General features: G+C 48.6%; 1 protein-coding gene across 5 annotated transcripts in view; it reads left to right on the top strand.

The window, feature by feature from the left end:
* The first annotated feature begins 6,398 nt into the window (after window positions 1-6,398).
* The window catches only part of CYFIP2 (cytoplasmic FMR1 interacting protein 2), a 79,078-nt gene continuing 65,457 nt past the window's right edge, over window positions 6,399-20,019 (top strand). For 3 of the 5 annotated variants that reach the window (XM_075131235.1, XM_075131234.1, XM_048860372.2), the window contains exons 1-3: window positions 6,551-6,682; window positions 17,208-17,360; window positions 19,748-19,837. In XM_075131235.1, coding sequence (XP_074987336.1) covers window positions 17,244-17,360; window positions 19,748-19,837 — 207 coding nt within the window. In that variant the 5' untranslated portion in view covers window positions 6,551-6,682; window positions 17,208-17,243. Of the gene's footprint in view, window positions 6,460-6,501; window positions 6,520-6,550; window positions 6,683-17,207; window positions 17,361-19,747; window positions 19,838-20,019 lie in introns of those variants that run through there. The other 2 variants (XM_075131232.1, XM_075131233.1) reach the window with 2 other exon arrangements.

The following is a 20,019-nucleotide window of genomic DNA, read 5'->3' as shown; positions in this document are numbered from 1 at the left end:
CAGCTCCCAGGGTTTTCTCCCTAAAGGTCAGTTCCTGCCCTTTTATCGAGGTTCAAGCAGGTGCTCACACCACCCCTTTCCCGGCCTTCTATCAGAGTTCCCTTCCCTAGGAGAGGCTCGCAAAACTTACTGTCCGCGACGTGTCCTGCTTCTCTGCTGGGTCTCTCCCGCTGGGCACAGCTCTTTGTGACCCAGCCGGATCTGATAACCAACTGATTCTCCACTCCCTCCAGGGGTAACCCAGTGAGCTAACAGAGCCTTCAGGTTCCCATTAACCCTTTTGCTGCCAGTGTGGGGTGGACATCCCATCACAGGTGCGCTGGGTACCCCGGACTTTGATAGGGGTAGGGAGTGCTCAACACTGCTGGAAATCAGGCTACCTAGTGAAGTGCCTGTCTATGGATTTAGGTGCCTATCTTTAGTCATCCAGTGCTAAATATTTTAGCCTCAGCCGTACTGGGCCTTAGCTTCCTTATCTTTAAAATGGGGGTAATACTATTTACATGCCTCAAAGAGGGTGTTTGCTTACTCATATTTATACAGTGCTTTGAGATCCTCAGAGGGAAACTGCCAGATGCCAGTAAGTGCATATTATTTACATAATTCTTTCCTATGCTGGCTCCTTGTCTGACCAGTTTTAGTCTGGTGCAACTTTATATGGTCCAGTGATAGAAACCCCCAGCAAAGAAGAGGTGAGAATACTGGCGGGCCTGTAACTGGACTGCACTTGCAGCCACTCCCATGAGATACAGGAACCCTTCTGTGGAGTGATTATTTCCAGCACATTTATAACATTTATAACATTTCCACTGTGTCTCTGCAACATCTGCCTGAGGATCCTGAAGGCAGATGGATATTCAGTGTGCACACCCACTTCTGCCTGTTTTTCATCACCGGTGAGAGACACAATTGCCTTTGTTTGCCTGTTTCACTAAAACAGCTTTAGGAGCACTGGGAAACCGGTGAGCTGGCTTCATCTGGTCCCCTTAGTAGCATAACCTCTCCTCTTGCTCACCCAGCTTTAAGCCTCCCTGTTTTAGCTGCTTATTAGCTCTGGGGAGACAATCGCACGACCTCTGAGAGTCAGACCACATCTGCGGGATTCTCCATGGCACTACATGAGGTGGAGCAATGTTGTGTGTCTGTGGCACTGACTCTGTATGAGACGAAATACAGTCTTTTCCATTTCTGCCCTCTCTGTTTATCTTCCCATGAGGCTCTCTCAGTGACAGCTGCTAGAAATACATGCCAACCAGCACTGCAAACTCCAAGTTCACAAGTGGATTCCCAAACATCATGGATGCTTGACTTCATGGCATTGTCTCTGAAAGATTTTTATCACCTCCGGATTAGCTTTTCCGTAGCCAGTGTTCCAATGGTGTGATCAGCTTTCAGATGAAGAATCAGCCTCAGATCAGCTCCTTACCCAACACAGGTATTTTTTAAAGGATGCTTTATTCAGTTTTCCCTTTTGTAATACTCTGAGGATCAGAGATCCATAGATTTTAAGACCAGAGGGGACCACTGTGATCATCTAGTCTGGCCTCCTGTGTAACACAGGCCAAAAAACTTCCCTAATTTATTGTTGTTTCAAGTCCACTGGCTGTGATGGAACTAGAGCAGATCTTTTAGAACAACATCCACATTTCATTTAAACATTTCCAACGAGGGAGGATCCACAACCACCCTGGGAAAATTGTTCCAGTAGATAAATACCCACACTGTTAAAAACTTGCACCTTATTTCTTGCACTAAGTTGTCTAGCTTCAACTTCTAATCATTGGACCTTGTTATACTGAAGAGCCCTCTATTATTACATTTCTGTTCTGCCTGTGGGATCTGTGATCATAGGCATGGGAACTAGAGGTGTGGGGGGTGCTGCAGCACTCCCAGGTTTTACTCAGGGCTCCGCTTCCAGCCCCACACCCGGGGTCCCGGCTGCTCTCTGCTCCTGGCCCCAGTCCCGCCCCCATCTTTGGCCCTGGCTTTGGCCCCCATACCCTTGTCCAGGTCCCCCCTCTCAGAGACACAACCCTGCTCCTGGCCCCAGCTCTGGGGGGCGGGGCGCAGACAGGGGTAAGAGGGCTGGCTTTCAGTACCCCCACTGTTAAAAATGTTCCAGCACCCACTGTCTGTGATCAAATCTACCCTGAACTTTCTCAGCACAGGTAGTATAAACCTGGAACAGACCCTGGGTATGTACTCTGCTTGCTAGCTCGTTCTGAAGCCCACGCTGTGCTGACTTCACTGCAATTATTATCCGCACGCCATCTGGATTCAAGCTAGTTTGGATAGGCTAGACCGTGCACAGCTTTTGCTGTGTAGATATACTCATAGTCTCTTCATCTCACCACAGTGTCATGACCTTTCTCTCTTTCTCTCACTGTTGCTGTCTCTCAACACACCCGATGGTACATACACACATGTATGTGGCCTGCTCATCACTTGGATTCTTCCCATTGTGCAAAGAGATCCCCAGAAGGAAAACAGTCTATTCCTCAGTGATTTAAGACGTTAAAAGCAGTAAATAAAAATGTGGCCATAAAATTACCAGCATGTTACAATGGCTAAATTGCTGGTGTGCAGAGAAGGCTGTCTATCGCGCTGCTCAATATTGTCTTATTGTTTCCTTGCACTCCCCCTTTCTCTGTCTGTATCCATCTGCTGTCTTTTGTCTTATACTTAGATTATAAACCCCTTGGGACAGGGACCGTCTTTTTGTTCTGTTTCTGTGCAGCACCTAGCTCAGTGGGATCCTGATTCATGACTGTGGAAATACAAATAAGAAATAAAGTAGCACTGTGATTATTGTTAGAGTGGGTCAATACATGGGGGAAAATCCATAGGAATGTTCACTGACCGTTTTTTCCATTTTTCAGTGAGATTTTCCTATCAGCACTGCCATTAACAGGATAACGATGGAGCACATAAAAATAGAAAAGTGCCAAAAGTTGGGATAGGAAACACATATAACCAGGGCATCCTCGGTGCTTAGCCTCTGAAACAAATCAGTCTTTCTGTTCTGTGTCTCGTAACCAGCACCATGGGGTCCTGGTCCATGACAGGAGCTCCAAGGCTCTACTGCAATACAAATAAATACAACTAAAAGACCCTTTCCTTTTTAACTGGTGCCTTGTTAAAAAAACCAGTACATTCTTTCTCAAATATTTCAGCTACTGTGTCCCCAGTTATTATTAATTGATGCTATAGTTCTTCACATCACAATAACACTACGGGTATGTCTGCACTGCTCACTAAGCCCAGACTCTGACTTGGGTCTGAGCCCAAGCCCTTGTTCCGTACACACACAAATCAGCTTGACGCAGGTTAGCAAGCACTCAGGACCTGGATGCTAGGACCCGGTTAGTTGGGTGGGTCAGAGGCTGAGTCCCGGAGCAACTTGGGTACAAACTCTGTCATTTTGCAGAGTGGACACAAGTCAAGTTTCCGACCTGAGTCAGAAGTTCTACACAGTGCAGTGTGGATGTATTAACACAGCTGAGAAACTGGGGGCAGCAACTGTGAACCCAGGTTTACACTACAGTGTGGGTGCTCAAGAGCAGGCTTGCCAACACTGCGTCCACAAGCCCACAGGCCCAAGCTTAGTGCGCAGTGCAGATTCATAGACTCTAAGGCCAGAAGGCACCATCATGACCATCTAGTCTGACCTCCTGCACACTGCAGGCCACAGAACCTCGCCCACCCACTCTTGTACTACACCCCTAACCTCTGGCTGAGTTACTGAAGTCTTCAAATCTTCACTTAAAGGCTTCAAGTTACAGAGAATCCAGCATTTACACTAGTTTAAACCTGCAGGTGACCCATGCCCCACGCTGCAGAGGAAGGCGAAAAACACCCAGGGTCTCTGCCAATCTGACGTGGGGGAAAATTCCTTCCCAACCCCAGATATGCCGATCAGTTAGGCCCTGAGCATGTGAGAAACACCCACCAGCGAGACCCCTGGGAAAGAATTCTTTATAGTAACTCAGAGCCCTCCCTCTCTAGTCCCATCACTGGCCATTGGGGATATTTGCTGATAGCAGTCGCAGATGGGCTACATGCCATTGTAGGCAGTCTCCTCATACCATCCCCTCCATAAACTTATCAAAAGCTCAGTCTTGAAGCCAGTTAGGTTTTTGCCTCCACTGCTCCCCTTAGAAGGCTGTTGCCGAATGTCACTCTTCTGGTGGTTAGAAACCTTTGCCTAATTTCAAGCCTAGACTTGTTGATGGCTAGTTTATATCCATTTGTTCGTGTCCATGTTGGCACTTAACTTAAATATCTCCTTTCCCTCCCTGGTATTTATCCCTCTGATGTATTTATAGAGAGCAATTATATCTCTTCTCAGCCATCTTTTGGTTAGGCTAAACAAGCAGAGCTATTTGACTCTGCTGTCATAAGGTAGGTTTTCCATTCCTCGGATCATCCTAGTAGCCCTTCTCTGCACCTGTTCCAGGTTGAATTCATCTTAAACACAGAAGAGCAGAACTGCACACAGTATTCCAGATGAGGTCTTCCCAGTAACTTGCATAATGGTACTAACACTTCCTTGTTTTTATTGGAAATATCTCACCTGACCCATCCTAGAACTGGGTTAGCCTTTTTCACAGCCGCATTACATTGCCGGCTCATAGTCATCTTGAAATTAACCAATACATCCAGATAGTTCTCCTCCTCTGTCACTTCCAACTGATATGTCCCCAGCTTATAGCAAAAATTCTTGTTAGTCCTTAAATAAATGACCTTCCACTTTGCACTATTAAATTTTATCCTATTTCTATTACTCCATTTTACAGGGTCTTCCTGTATGATATTTCAGTCCTCCTCCATATTGGCAATACCTCCCAACTTTTTGTCACCCACAAATTTTATTAGCACACTCCCACTTTTTGTGGCAAGGTCAGTAATAAAAATGTTAAATAAGATTTCTCCCAAGACTGATCCCTGAGGAACTCCACTAGTAACCTCCTTGCAGCCTGACTGGGGCCTCCTGGAGTATGTAAGTGAACTGTCAGGCAGCAGGGCCCCAGGGTGCTATGACAAGGGGGTCCTGTGAAAGGTGACCAGGTTGCAAGGAAGCTGATCCGACCTGCTCACGGATAGGGTGGGGACAGTCTTGCCCCCAATAACCTGCTTGTCCCCTCGCCCCTCTTCCGATTCCATTTTACCGCAGAGGAAGGAGTTGCTCTGTTCTTGCTCCTCCTGAGGGGAGGACAGGACCTTGCATTTATAAATGAAAACGGTGTGCTGGGGTGTGTGTGTGTGTGTGTGCTGGGGGTGTGTGTGTGTGCGGGTGGGAGGGTATGTGTGGGTGCAGTGTGGGTGCTGGGGGAAGGTGTGGGTGGGAGGGTGTGGGTATGTGCTGGGGTGTGAGGGTGCTGGTGGGAGGGTCTGTGAGGATGCTGGGGGGAGGGTGGGGGTCAGTGCTGGGGGGAAGGTGTGGGTGTGTGCTGGGGTGTGTGGGTGGGTGTGTGCTGGGGTGTGTGGGTGCTGGTGGGAGGGTGTGTGGGGGTGCTGGGGGAGGGTGTGGGTGGGTGCTGTGCAGAGGCTATGGGGGGCGCACTGGGGGAGGTGGGGGGTGCTGTCTGTGCAGGGGTGCGCGGTGGGGGGGAGTAGAGAGGGGGGCGCTGGGGGAGGTGGGGGGTGCTGTCTGTGCAGGGGTGCGCGGTGGGGGGGAGTAGAGAGGGGGCACTGGGGGAGGTGGGGGGTGCTGTCTGTGCAGGGGTGCTCGGGGGAGGGTAGAGGGGGCGCGCTGGGGGAGGTGGGGGGTGCTGTCTGTGCAGGGGTGCGCGGTGGGGGGTGAGTAGAGAGGCGGGCGCTGGGGGAAGTGGGGGGTGCTGTCTGTGCAGGGGTGCGCGGTGGGGGGGAGTAGAGAGGGGGGCGCTGGGGGAGGTGGGGGGTGCTGTCTGTGCAGGGGTGCGCGGTGGGGGGGAGTAGAGAGGGGGCGCTGGGGGAGGTGGGGGGTGCTGTCTGTGCAGGGGTGCGCGGTGGGGGGGAGTAGAGAGGGGGCGCTGGGGGAGGTGGGGGGTGCTGTCTGTGCAGGGGTGCGCGGTGGGGGGGAGTAGAGAGGGGGCGCTGGGGGAGGTGGGGGGTGCTGTCTGTGCAGGGGTGCGCGGTGGGGGGGAGTAGAGAGGGGGCGCTGGGGGAGGTGGGGGGTGCTGTCTGTGCAGGGGTGCGCGGTGGGGGGGAGTAGAGAGGGGGCGCTGGGGGAGGTGGGGGGTGCTGTCTGTGCAGGGGTGCGCGGTGGGGGGGAGTAGAGAGGGGGCGCTGGGGGAGGTGGGGGGTGCTGTCTGTGCAGGGGTGCTCGGGGGAGGGTAGAGGGGGCGCGCTGGGGGAGGTGGGGGGGGGTGCTGTCTGTGCAGGGGTGCGCTTTGTGCGGGCTGCACCAGCCTGTCAACCCCCGAGCGCGGTGGGGGCCGGAGGCTGCATCCCCGGCGGGCGGAGGCCGGATCATCCCCGGTGCGGCGGGGGCCGGAGGCTGCATCCCCGGTGCGGCGGGGGCCGGAGGCTGCATCCCCGGTGCGGGCGGGCGGGCGGGGGCCGCTCCCGGCGGCGGGGCGCGCAGCGGGGAGCTCAGGAAGTGCACTGGCTGCAACAAGCCGTTTCCTGCGCTTTGTGTGTGTGACAGCGAGACGGGCGGCAGCGAGAGGCGGCGGCTCCCGAGCATCCCTCCCCGCGGCCGGTAAGCGGGCGGAGCGGGGCGAAGCCGGGGGGATGCGGGCGGAGGGCCCCGGGGCCGGGCCCCGCGCGGGAACCCGCGTCTCTGCGCCCTGCCCGGGCTGTGCGGGCTCCGGGCAGCGCCCCGCGGGAGCCGGCTTCGGAGCGGGGCGACCCCCGGGCAGGAGCAGCGAGGCGCCCCGCTCTCCCCCGGCCGCGCCGGCCCGGAGCAGGCTGCCCGCTGGCGGGGCTGCTGGCAGAGGCTTGGCTGCCGCCCCCTGCCACCGAGACCTCCCTGCCCTGGGCTGTGCTTGGGATGCCCGGCGGCCCCCGCCCCTGGCCTTGCTGGCCTGGGTTGGTTTTATTTTTAATGCCACCGTCTGGGGAGGGGGGGGGGGTTTGGGCTCCCCCCTGCAAAGCACAAGAGGCAGGTGCTGCCGTCCCCCTGGGGCAGAGGGAGAGACAGGGCCCGGATTAGCCCTGCAGACGCGATTACAAGATGATCTATCCCAGAATGCTTCGGGTACCTGCAATATTCACTGCCTCCTTGTTTATTCTAGGGCACACACTAGGCAGTCAAAAAAGCCTAATTTTTTTTTTTCCTTTTCACTCCGCACGGAAAATGTGATAAACTAGAATTAGTGGTTGGAAGGAAGTGCTGCAATCTGGGGGAGCCAGGGGAGCAAACGCCTCCTGACTGCAACAACAAACCACAGCTGCCCCCCCCCCAGCCCCCAGTTGCTCATGGTTTAGTAATAATGGCAGCTTTGAATTAGAGAATTTTAGCAGAGAGATGCTGCACAGACACAGTGATTTGGGTGTATAGGAACAGCGGGAATGCTCCAGGGGAAATCGGATGGGATGCACAATAGTCAGAAGAGAAAATAACAGGAGCAAGGGAGTAGCAGAGGTGAACACCCAAACAGTAAACGGATCATCATAAAAGGTATTCCCCTAGTCATAGTGTTCCCCTGGTTCCACTGAAAGAGAGCAGACAGAAGAGGCTGCAGTTTGAATTGAGGGTGGAAATTATGGATGTGAACTTTGTGGAATATGTGATTTTGCAGACTGTATTTTTGGTTCATCACTAGACCAGCCAGAGTTTGCAGACCGTTTTTTCTCCTCCTATCATTTAAACTCACGGCCACTTTTCAGCCATGAGACGTGTTCAAAACAAGATGTGCAAGATGAGTCGAACTTTCAAAGCCATGACGTTTGAGTGGGTTTGAAATAAGGGGAAACAAGTTAACTCCCGCTCTGGTGCTAGTCAAGTCCTGAGTGAAAAGAAGTGAATGGATTTTGCAGGAAATTTCTGAAGGGATCAGGAACGAGCAGTGAGAGGCAAACTGAAACCTTTGTGCTTGCTTCTGTGTATTTGCTGGGGCTTGGGGGCGGGAGGTGGCATCTAGAGATGAACATTTATACTGTGGCAAGGAAGAGGATATTGCATAGCTTGGCCCTCCTAGTCATCCGTTGCTTTCAGTATGGTGGTTTGTAGCTGTGTTTTTTGGATCACAAGTATCTCACTTTAATTGTGTCAGATCACTAAACCACCTAAGCCGTCCTGCTCTACATAGGAAACTAAAAAAAAAACCATGCTCACGTTATAGATTATCAGGATTGCCAGATGTTAGTCATCTTGACAGATTTCTGGGGCTAGATTCTGCTGTCTGCTATACCAGATGAATCTGCATCCGATGAATATGCATCCGATGAAGTGAGCTGTAGCTCACGAAAGCTCATGCTCAGATAAATTGGTTAGTCTCTAAGGTGCCACGAGTCTCCTTTTCTTTTTTCGAATACAGACTAACATGGCTGTTACTCTGAAACCTGCTATACCAGTGTAAATCCAGAGTAATTTCTCAGAGAAAGGAATTTAGCCTTGGTGTGCACAGTTGATTTTTGTTAGCAAAGTCTATGTTATCAGGTGATGCCTTCCATTCTCAGACCAGGGTCCATGCAACAAACATGACTACTGAGGAACCCAAGACGGAACAATATAATAATAATAATAATAATAATTAATAATTAATAATAAATAATTAATAATTTATCAACTTGCATATCTTCAAGAAAAAGAGGAAGTTACTTTTTAAATGACTGACTAACAATCGATGATGTTTCTTTGACTGTGTGTGACATTTAATGTCACAGGAAGTACTCCAACTATTTCTTGCCATCTATTAGCAACCAAGATTATTCTTAGACTTAGGCCATGTCTACACCTACAGCACAACAGCTGTGCCGATGCAGCTGCGCCACTGCAGGGCGTCTGGTGAAGACACTCAATGCCGATGGGAGAGAGCTCTCCTGTCGGCATAATAAAACCACCATTGCCAACGGCAGAAGCTATGTCGGTGGGAAAAGCTCTCCCACTGACATAGTGCTGTGCGCATGACTGCTTAAGTCAGTGTAACTTATGTTCCTCGGGGGGGGGGGGTTATTCACACCTCGAGCATCATAAATTATGACAACATAGGCTGTAGTGTTGACATAGCCTACTCTAATGTGCTCACCCATATTAGCAACATCTCGTCTTCCCAAAATAGCACTCGACTGTCTTACTTTTGTGCCTCTTGCATGAATTTTTTGGTCAAATGAGTATCTCCTTACCAACACCAGAGTATCTGAGCACTTCACAAACGTTGACGAGGTGTTCTCCTAAAGTTCTTGTAGAGGAGGGAAGCATTATTTTCATTTTACAGCTAGCAAATGGAGGCACAGAGAAATTTAGCACCTTACCCAGGGAGCCTTCAGCATTGCTGGAGATCAAACCCAGGTCTTTTAAGTATCAGACAAGTGCCCTAACCACAAATTCATCTTTCTTCCCCAGAGCTGTGCTCTTTCTCATACATGGCCCACTTTGCCACTCCTCTCTCTGCCTGTTTCCCCATGACACTGCAGCCTGGTCTCGATGGTATTACAGGCAGCAGGACTAAAGGTGCCACCTTCTAGCACTTGCTGTTTCTTTCCCTATCCCCTGCCCTTACAGTTGTTTTGGCACCAGCATGAGTCTCGTCTGCTGGATCAGGGCAAGCTGACTAGAACCAACAACACAACTCACTTCCTCCCTTTCTCTCCTCTACTGCAACTTCTGGGTAAGCAAATAGCTGGTTCACTGTTGCTGGCTGGCAGGCTGCTTGTGGATATAGTGCACCAGGTGTTTGGAATCCTGCCCCAAGTTTGAGTGAGGGTTCCCCCAAAAGTTATACTACTCTGAAGAATCAAGACTTGTCTGTAGATCATAGCTAGGGGTGTAGCTAAAAGAGACTCTGTGGTCCAAAGACATGTCATGGCAAATACTTGGAGCCTGTTTTAAGCTTTAGGCATAAAATAGAGGACCCACACTTGAATCCCAAATTGAAATGCCGTGTGGATTGACTCATCCCTTTATCCTTCGGAGGAAGATCTATCCAGTTCCATGCAGTTGATTCTGTAGGGTCTTTTTGATGAAAGCTTCATGCCTGAGATCCTGTCTGCTCTGCATGGGCCTTGAAATTCCTAAAGTATGGCATCCTTTGAAAAGCTGGGCCCTGTTGTCCTTGGCCATTGTTGTGCAAAGTGCTGGATATCACTTGCTGGCTGCATCTTAGTTGTGCTGTGTTTATGTGAATAGATTTATTATTTTTATAAAGTCTACAGGCTCTGGTTCCTTTGTGTTAGGCATTCAACAGTGTTATAACAAAGAGACAGTCCCTGCCCCAAAGAGCTTGCAATAGTAGAAGATGAGAGACACCAGGTTTATAAAGCAGTTAGACATGGAGAGCACAAAGTTATAATGAGCTGATACTGATCAGCATGAGAAGCAGCAATCACAGCACACCAGCTGCTTATCCATTGTTCAGAGGGGTTTTTTTGGTAGGTATCATGGCAGACGACGGTTTTAAGGAGGACAATGTGGTAATTTAGTGGAATTTTGTGAGGTGTTCCTCCCAAGCATAAGGGGCAGCATAGGAAAAACCATGGAGGCGCTTGTTGGAGAATTTGAGAAATGGGTGATGGAGATATAAATTGCTTTGAGGATCCTTTGGGATGAAAGGTGCAATTAAATGAAAATAACTCTTAATAGCTTGGGTTGGATCCTGTAATGCTAATGTTTGGCTGCCTCTCAAAAGTTATTGAATCAGCTGTGAGGTTTGTAGGTGTGATGCCATTTGGTAAAGTTGCCTCTCTGGTCTGCCTGTGGGTGCAGGGAAGAGAATCATCACATGATAAATACCAAAAAGGATAGTTGTAAGTGATTGTTTCTTGCTCCCTGGTGCTTGAGTCTGCGACAGATATGGCAGGATATATTTCCCGTCTGAAAGATAAAGATCCACCTTGCGTGCATATATTAATGAAGCGCAAAAGCCCCATGTTCACGTGTGAAGTAATCTACCCCGGGTGTGTGTGCTGTTGTGCTTTCAGCTGACTGCATTTCTGTTGCAAGGATGATCTCTCAGGCATGACAACACAGGAAACACCTCAGTGAACCACAAACAGAGCTCAAACCGTTTTTACACTGCTCAATCATCTCTTTTGAGATCTCTGAATGTCAGAGATCCTGCCCAGGAGGCACAGGTGGCTGCTGCTGGTTACTGCTCGACGTTGGCTTTTTGATCACTTTTGATCACTTTTTGACCACTGCCATATTCTTGGGAAAAGACACACTCTTCTTAGTTTGGTTTGGTCGTTAGAATACAATGGCCTTAACTGGCCAAAGATGAGCACCAGATGAATTCACCATTCCAGCCTCAGCATTACTGTTTAAAAACCTTGCATTGAAAAGACAAGGAGGGAAATTTTGCTTTGCATCAGGGTCACTGCCTAATTTTCTCTCAAATGTATAGTCTCTCTGTATGGCTTGGGCATTTGCACGCAAAATTCCACAGATTAGAAGAAAATATTGCATGGATTACAGCCCTTTGTTTCATCTTCAGAACAGCCATGGGCAAGTTCCCCAGAGTATAGTACCATGAAGTGGAAGAAAGAAAAACCCCTCCCCCAAGTAAAATGGTTAAAAAGGAGGTGTTCCTGGCTTTTCAGGGCTATGTATGAATCTACAGTAGTAAAACAAAGACAATTCAGCAGAAGCAAAGCATCGATCCTAACCCCTAAATCTCATCAAGCAAGAATTTCTCCCCTGGATGCGAGGATGGGTCCCTTGAGTATTCATCCTGAAGATTATTCAGCTTCTCATTATTGCTATTATTATGTGTGTTCCAGTAGCACCCAGAGACACTCTCCGCCTCCCATCCAAGATCAGGGCTGCATCATGCTACGTATCCTGCAGACACATAGTGAGAGATGGTCCCTGCCCCACAGAATTTATAATCTAAACAGGCCAGACAGACAAAGAGTGGGAGGAGAAAGAGCAGCACAGAGCAGGGACGTGCTGTGCCAAGGTCACCCAGCAGGTTGGTGGCAGAGGTGGGGTTAGAATCCAGATCTCCCGCCACCCAGCGCAGCATCCCCTCCACTAGACCCTGCTGCTGCCTTACAAACAGACATGGCTGTATATTCTTTTGTTCTTTTGCCCATGTGTGTACAGCTGCAATGGCAATCAGGAAAGGGACTGTCCGATTTTACTTTTCTTTCTGAGGAAAGCTCTTTGTTGTGCTTTATTGTGTGTAGGGAACATTTCAATTAGCACTTGGACGCTGAGTCTCTGGTGACACGCAAGAGCTTAATTAAATCCTTCTTAATTAAATCCAGAAGGCCACTACATCCTCCTCCTTTAAATCCATCTATGTCATGACACCTACCAAACACTTGACGACAGTTAGACTGCTGATGGGCTGTGACCACTGCTTGTTACACTAATCCTAACGGTCTCACTATTGCCATGCGCTCTCCTCATCCGTTCGTTGTTTCTTCCTGCTGCCTCTTTTCCTATACGTAGCCTGTAAGGTCTTTGGGGCAGGGACTGGCTTTGCATTACGTGTGTGTACAGTGCCAGGCACAATGGGGCCCTGAACCTTTACTGGGGGCTGCAGATGCTACTGCAATACAGATAATAAGACAAACTGAGCAGCTGGAAAGATGAAATTAAGTAACCAGGTCATCACAGCAACATTTTCAGTTGTTGGTAAACTCGCAGCAAGTGGCACATACAATGACACCTCTTCGTATTTTTTGACTTAATCAAGCCATTTCACAGTTCATGCTTTCGCTAACATGGGCTTGCCCTCAAGAACGTTAATAAAGATGTTTGATTAAATACAAATAAAAGTCCCATGGAAACTTGAACAGATCTGAGAAGTTTCACAGTGTGTTAACACTGAAGAATTAATTTAAAGGAATATAGGAATTGGGTAATTAACCATTGGAACCATTTACCGATGGACTTTGCTTGAAGTTTTTAAGTCAGAATTGGAAGACTTTCTGAAGAACATGCAAAAGCTCGGCCAGGACTTATTTGCCTTGATGCAGGAATTACTGGGTGAAATTCAATCACCTGTGTTATGCAGGAGGCATGAATGGTCTTTTCTGGATTTAAAATCTATGACTCTATAAATTGCCAGACTGGATCAGACCCCTGGTCCATCTAGTCCAGTATTCCATCCCCGACCGTGGTCAGCAGCAAATGCTTCAGAAGAATGGGTGAGAACCCCACAGTTGGCAGATGTGGGGTAATTTGTCCCCCGAAGGTCTCATCCTAACACCGAGTAGTTAGAATTTGCCTTATAGCTTGAGAAATAACAAGACTACAATAAAGCTGGGATACATGGCTATATACAATGGTATTAAATGGTCTGCTTCTTTCTTTGTCCTACCCACGTCCCCAATCCTGCGGCTACTTATGGACGTAAGAAGCAGAGGTGGGTACAGAGCTGGGTTTGGGAACCTTGAAAAGGAGATGCTGAAGGCAATGGAGAATGAGGTTTGGAAAGAGACTGGTGGGAGCAGGCTGGAGAAAAGCACTACCACTGAGAAAGATTCAAGCTTCCTAGATTCCAAGGCCAGAACGGACCATTGTGATAATCTAGTCTGACCTCCTGTATAGCACAAGCCACAGAACTGCCCCACAATAATTGCTAGAGCAGATCCTTCAGAAAAACATCCACTCTTGATTTTAAAATGGTCAGTGATGGAGAATCCGCCTTGATCCTTGGTAAATTGTTCCAATGGTTAATTACTCTCGCTACTAAAAATGTATGCCTTATTTCCAGTCTGAATTTGTCCAGCTCCAGCTTCCAGCCATTGGATCATGCTATTCCTTTCTCTGCTAGATGTAAGAGTCAATAATTAAATATTTGTTCGCTATGTAATCAAGTCATTCCTTAACATTCCCCTTTTGTTAAACTAAATAGATTGAGCTCCTTGAGTCTGTCAGTATAAGGCAGGTTTTCTAATCCTTTCATCATTCTCGTGGCTCTTCTCTGAACCCTCTCTGATTTATCAACATTCCTCTTGAACTGTGGACACCAGAGCTGGACACAGGATTCCAGCAGCCAAATATAGAGGTAAAATAACCTCTCTACTGCTACCTGAGATTCCCCTGTTTAAGCATCCCAGGATCACATTAGCTCCTTTGGCCACAGAGTCACACTGGGAGCTCATGTTCCACCACCATTCAGAGTCCCTGCTTCCCGGCAGAGAGTCCCCCATCCTGCAAATATGGCCTACCCCTCCTCGATCAGCAGGTGCAGTGCCCGTTAGCACCGTCTGGGGCAAAGAGGAAGCTGTTTCTGACTGCAGCGTATCAGGGTGGGAATAGGGTTTCGACTGTTGCTGTGCTTTGCAACAGTAATTTTAGCAGAAGGGGATGGAGGATGAAAGAGAAAGTAGAGTGAGTCAGTAGGATGGGGTAGTTTTGTTCTCTGCAGATGGCTTGCTCTACATGGCTTCAGTTTGAAAGCATCGGGCCTGATTCTCCACTGCCTTGCACTTTGTGTCGTCATTAAATTAAAATGGCAAAGGATTTCAGTAAGCATGGGATTGTCTTCTCCTTCATTCCTACTACGTGCACTGAATCTTAAAAGAGAGGCAGAAAATATGGTAGTTTAAATTTGATGTATGCATCTCTTCCCTTAGCATGTGTGTTAACCCCATGACTGTCAGTGAGAGCTCTGTGTATGTACTGAGAGGAGAATTAAACATTTCATGCAGACTATTTGGAACCCCCCCTGATGGCTTGCAAGTTTGAGGTTGACCAGTGCCAGCTCAGCTAGATGGGTTTTGTTTGACAGGCTCAGACATTGTAGAACCTGGAAGCTAGCTGAATAAATAAAAATATAGGCCCTGATTCTCAATGAGTTCCTCACTGTGCTGAGCACAGGAAGAGAGGGGGCTGTGCAAAGGTGACTCTTGTTATGTTGATGGTTTTCAATGAGAAATTAGAGTGTTTTATGTTTTGATCTTTTCTGGGTGTTTTACGTTTTGGTCTTTTCTTAAAATCCAGAACCTTAAACACACAAGAACTAAAAACAGAGATTGAGAGAGAGAAGGTTGCTCCCTCAAGTAGAGTGGCACAACTCACCCCTCCTTCCTTTAAGGCTGGTTCTTTGCAGACTGACTGCTGTGGACAAAGATTGCATGCTTCCTACACAATTTGTAGCCTGCAAGCAGGACCAGGAATCCTCTCAGGATTTAAAGTGACAGTTTGTAATTTTTACAGTTTGCAATACACCCCAAATTTAAGCCACCTTTAAGCTTCCCATATTCTGCAGCTCTATGGGCAGAAACACAATGGGGCCTTGTGGATCCCAAAGGATAAGCAATAAAAACACAGCAGAGGCTTAAATATTTGTAGGAAAGCCAGCTCTCACAGCCTCATCATCTGCCTACATTAGTTTTTGGTGCAATCAATAAAAAAAGATGAAACATGCCGTCTCATCCAAAAGCCCGTTGAATTAAATGGAAAGTCTTCTGCTGACTTCAGTGGGCTTTGGATCAGGGCCTCAGTGTGTGGCAGTACAATAGCTAAATTGCAGTAATTAGCCACTAGATAGCTTCAGATCAGGCTCTGGGTTGTCAGTCCAGGCTCTCAGATCTGCTTATGCTTGTTGTACTTGGAGGGCACTAACCAGAGAAGAGATACAGGTGCACAGGATTCAGGGAAACCTTCAGAGACAATCTAGCCATGGGGCTCCCGTGGGCTTTAAGAGGAGTTAGAGCCCCATGCACCACTTGGCAGATAATGACAGGTTTCAGAGGAACAGCCGTGTTAGTCTGTATTCGCAAAAAGAAAAGGAGTACTTGTGGCACCTTAGAGACTAACCAATTTATTTGAGCATGAGCTTTCGTGAGCTACAGCTCACTTCATCAGATGTATACCGTAGAAACTGCAGCAGACTTTATATACACACAGAGAATATGAAACAATACCTCCTCCCACCCCACTGTCCTGCTGGTAATAGCTTATCTAAAGTGATCAACAGGTGGGCCATTTCCAGCACAAATCCAGGTTTTCTCACCCTCCACCCCCCCCACACAAATTCACTCTCCTGCTGGTGCTAGCCCATCCAAAGTGACAACTCTTTACATAATCAAGTCGGGCTATTTCCTGCATAGATCCAGGTTTTCTCACATCCCCCCCCCACCCCCATACACACACAAACTCACTCTCCTGTTGGTAATAGCTCATCTAAACTGACCGAGAGTGGTCAGTTTAGATGAGCTATTACCAGCAGGAGAGTGAGTTTGTGTGTGTATGGGGGTGGGGGGGATGTGAGAAAACCTGGATCTATGCAGGAAATAGCCCGACTTGATTATGTAAAGAGTTGTCACTTTGGATGGGCTAGCACCAGCAGGAGAGTGAATTTGTGTGGGGGGGGTGGAGGGTGAGAAAACCTGGATTTGTGCTGGAAATGGCCCACCTGTTGATCACTTTAGATAAGCTATTACCAGCAGGACAGTGGGGTGGGAGGAGGTATTGTTTCATATTCTCTGTGTGTATATAAAGTCTGCTGCAGTTTCCACGGTATACATCTGATGAAGTGAGCTGTAGCTCACGAAAGCTCATGCTCAAATAAATTGGTTAGTCTCTAAGGTGCCACAAGTACTCCTTTTCTTTTTGGCAGATAATGAATGCTTTCCTATTTTGCACTGCATTTTTTCAAAGATAGAAGGGTGATAGAAACCCTTTTTATCCACTTTGAACATTCAAAGGGATGAATCGGGTTTGTGGGGATTTGACCCCGTGGTTCCAAGGTCTGATGGTATTTTAAAACCTGAGGCATAGCGCCCTAAGGGCTTGTCTACATTAGGGATTTTTGCACCATTGTCACTATGCTGGTGCACACTTTCAGTGTAGATACGTTGCACTGATGTAAAATGGAGCTTACACCAGTTTCATATCAGAGTAAACAAGAGCAAGCCCCAGTTCACACCAGTGCCGTGCATTTACACTCAGGATTTTGCCCCGATGCAAAAATCTCTAACGGAGATAAGTTCTAAGCTATCGTCTCTGGCAATATCTTTTCATTTCAATACTGGAAACATTTTGATACCTATTAGCTTGCTGTTTGGACAGGGCACCTGAGATGGTGCTTGAAATGCAAGCCAGACAAGGAATGGGTTTGTTCTGCTGGGTCATTTCCCTTCACTCCCTTTCTATGAATTTTTAGCTAATGTTCCCTAACATCGTCTGAAAATCCAGAGCCATGACCACTCACGTCACGCTGGAAGATGCCTTGTCCAATGTGGACCTGCTGGAGGAGCTACCGCTGCCAGACCAGCAGCCATGCATCGAGCCACCTCCCTCTTCCATCATGTACCAGGTACGTATCAGCTCCCAGATTTTGGCTCGGTGAGGCGAGGTTTAGAATGGTAACTCCTAATAGGTGTGCATGGTGGTTTGCAGACCAGTATGAGTAAGGGATGAGGAGCAAAGTATGGGAGAAAATACAGGACAGAGGAGAGTTATTGCAACAGTTAAAGGTCACAAGATTTGCTTTGCTGTGTACAGGTCCTGTTGGTTCCTCTTTCTATGTAGTGCATATATCTTATAATATATACACCAGGTAATATATAGTATGTGGATATTTACTCTCCCCCCCCCCCCACTCCTGCCTTCTCGATTGGCTTGCTCCCCATGTTAATGTGTAACTATGTGTGCAGTGATTGATTTGTCATGCATGTAGGATTGCAAAATTTGTTTCACTGGGTCAGATAGGGCACTCGTGCTGTAGCGTTAGCATCTAGTACAAGTTATCAGCTCTACGGGCACTTGTGGGTCAAATTCCAGCCCTCCCGAGGCAACCCTGCCATCCTTTTTAATTTGTCTACTTGTCAAGTATTTTTACTCCTTCCTGGCCAGCTTCCTGTGAGCACGCTGGAGGGCAGAGCGCAGTTGTCCAAGACAGCCCCATTGCAGGGAGCCCACCCGGGCATGAATAGGGTTGAATCTAAAATACCTGGGCTAACCTAGTCTGGATAAACTGGTCAAGCCTGTTTCCCTATCATGATTAACCTCGGGGGTTGGCTGCTAGCCTTCACCACTGCCCTCCACCCCGCCACTCCTGTCCTCAGGCTGGCTCTCCCCAGCTACATTATCCCAGAAATGCATGTGCTGTGTAGATATCTAGTCTCCCGACAGTTACACTACAGATCCCCTTGTAACACTAGTAGGAGAGCAGTCTCATGGTCCTGTCTCTCTACTCTTAATCCAAGCACTGGGAGGAATGAATTACTGAAGTGAATACAATTTCGCCAAAGCCAGTTTTGTTGGCGGTGTTGGAGAGGAGCAGCATCATACATTTGTATCTTAGATTAGTTCACATCCAAGTCTGCCTGGAATCAGGGGACTGAGAGTCAGGACTCCTGGGTTCTTGATCTTCCCCTGACTCTCTATAGGGTCCCTGTACTTTTCTGTGCCTTGTTTTCCTCTCTCTAAGATGGTTCTATAAAACCTACCCTACAGTGGCATGGGGAAGCTCAGCTATTTATTATTTGTGAAGTGCTTTGAGGTCCTCGGTGGAGCAAATTATTCACGCTGTCAGTAGGGTCAGCCTGTAAGTAAGGAGCTCTCCCAGCAGGTGTTCGTGGCTGCAGTAGCTGCCACTTCATATTACTAGGAACTTGTTACGCACCTCACCGTCCCAGAGCATCTCCTCGCAGCAAGACCTGGCATCGCAGCACTTCCACCTCAGTTTCCCCACAATGATCTTCAGCCTGCGCCCACCATCACCTCCAGCCCACTTCTGGGGTAGCACAGTCCCTGAGTGGAAGCTCCCTTGTTACAGGCATCCTCCCAGTGGCAAAGGCCTGTCTGACTGACTAGCCTCCATCATCCAGGTCAGGTCTACCCTCCTACCAACGGCTCTTAGCAGGTCACTGCCCTCAGCCAAGTCCTAGCCGGAGCAGCTTGTCCACCCTCCGCTCCCAGTCAGCGCTCAGCTGCTGGGCTTTCCTCCACCCTCACTCTCCCTGCTCTCTTCCGCAGACAGCCCTACACTGCTGGGGTCTCCTGGGTTTTTTTTAAGTCCTACGCCCAGCATAGGTGTAGTGGGGTGGGGCTGACTGAATAGGGCAGACTGGCCCCAAGCCTCTTGTCTCTTAAAGGGGCAGGCTGCCCTCTGACAGCTCTAGATTGTTTTTCTCCCTTTGGCCCCAATCTATGGCCATTCACGTCGGTGGGAGCAGGCTGGAGCCCTGTGTCAGTTAGTCTGGGCAGCAGCAAGGGCCTTAAAGCCAGAAGTCAGTGCCCTTCATTTCTTTTTCTCTCAGCGCATCTACGTACAAGAGCAACCAGTAGGACTTGGCTGTTAGTTTTCAGATCTGGTGCCTCATACACATTCTCACCTTCGGGGCTGCCTGACTTGGAAATGTGGATATTATCCTGCCCTTTATCACCGTTTATTCTTGGTAACCCCTGCTAACAAAGTGTGGCTCTCTGTCCCCCTCCAGAGGCTGGAGCATGAAGGGTAATGAGCCTGCCTCTGCCTCTGACTGAACGGACCTGACCATGAGGGAGAGACTTGTTCTTTTAGACCCAAGGGTGCTGGGATCAGTCCATGCAGATGACCTGACTGGGGGAGTCATTACATGTTTTTTTGGGATCTTCCTTCTTAATGAATTATTTAAGCCCTTTTGGCCATCTGGAGCAGCTGGACCCTAACAAATATCCAACAGTGCTTTATCCCTTGACCATTTGTTGTGTCTTCAGGCTAATTTCGACACAAACTTTGAAGACAGAAATGCCTTTGTGACCGGCATTGCCAGGTACATCGAACAGGCTACGGTGCACTCGAGCATGGTGAGTCTCCAAGCCCACCCAGGACCCTTGCATTCCTAGCCCCTACCAGGGTCTGCGCCACCATGTCTTCATGGCTGTTTTTACCTTAATTGACGCTTATCTGGATATGCCTGCCCACGCTGCAGTCGCCCCTCTGATTGCAGGGTAGACATACCCTCGGTCCCTGTGGTGCTGATCCATAG

This window comes from Caretta caretta, chromosome 8 (genome assembly GCF_965140235.1).
Source record: "Caretta caretta isolate rCarCar2 chromosome 8, rCarCar1.hap1, whole genome shotgun sequence".
Lineage (NCBI taxonomy): Eukaryota > Metazoa > Chordata > Testudines > Cheloniidae > Caretta > Caretta caretta.
The sequence above is the reverse complement of the archived record's forward strand: the minus strand, read 5'-3'. Positions and strand labels throughout refer to the sequence as shown.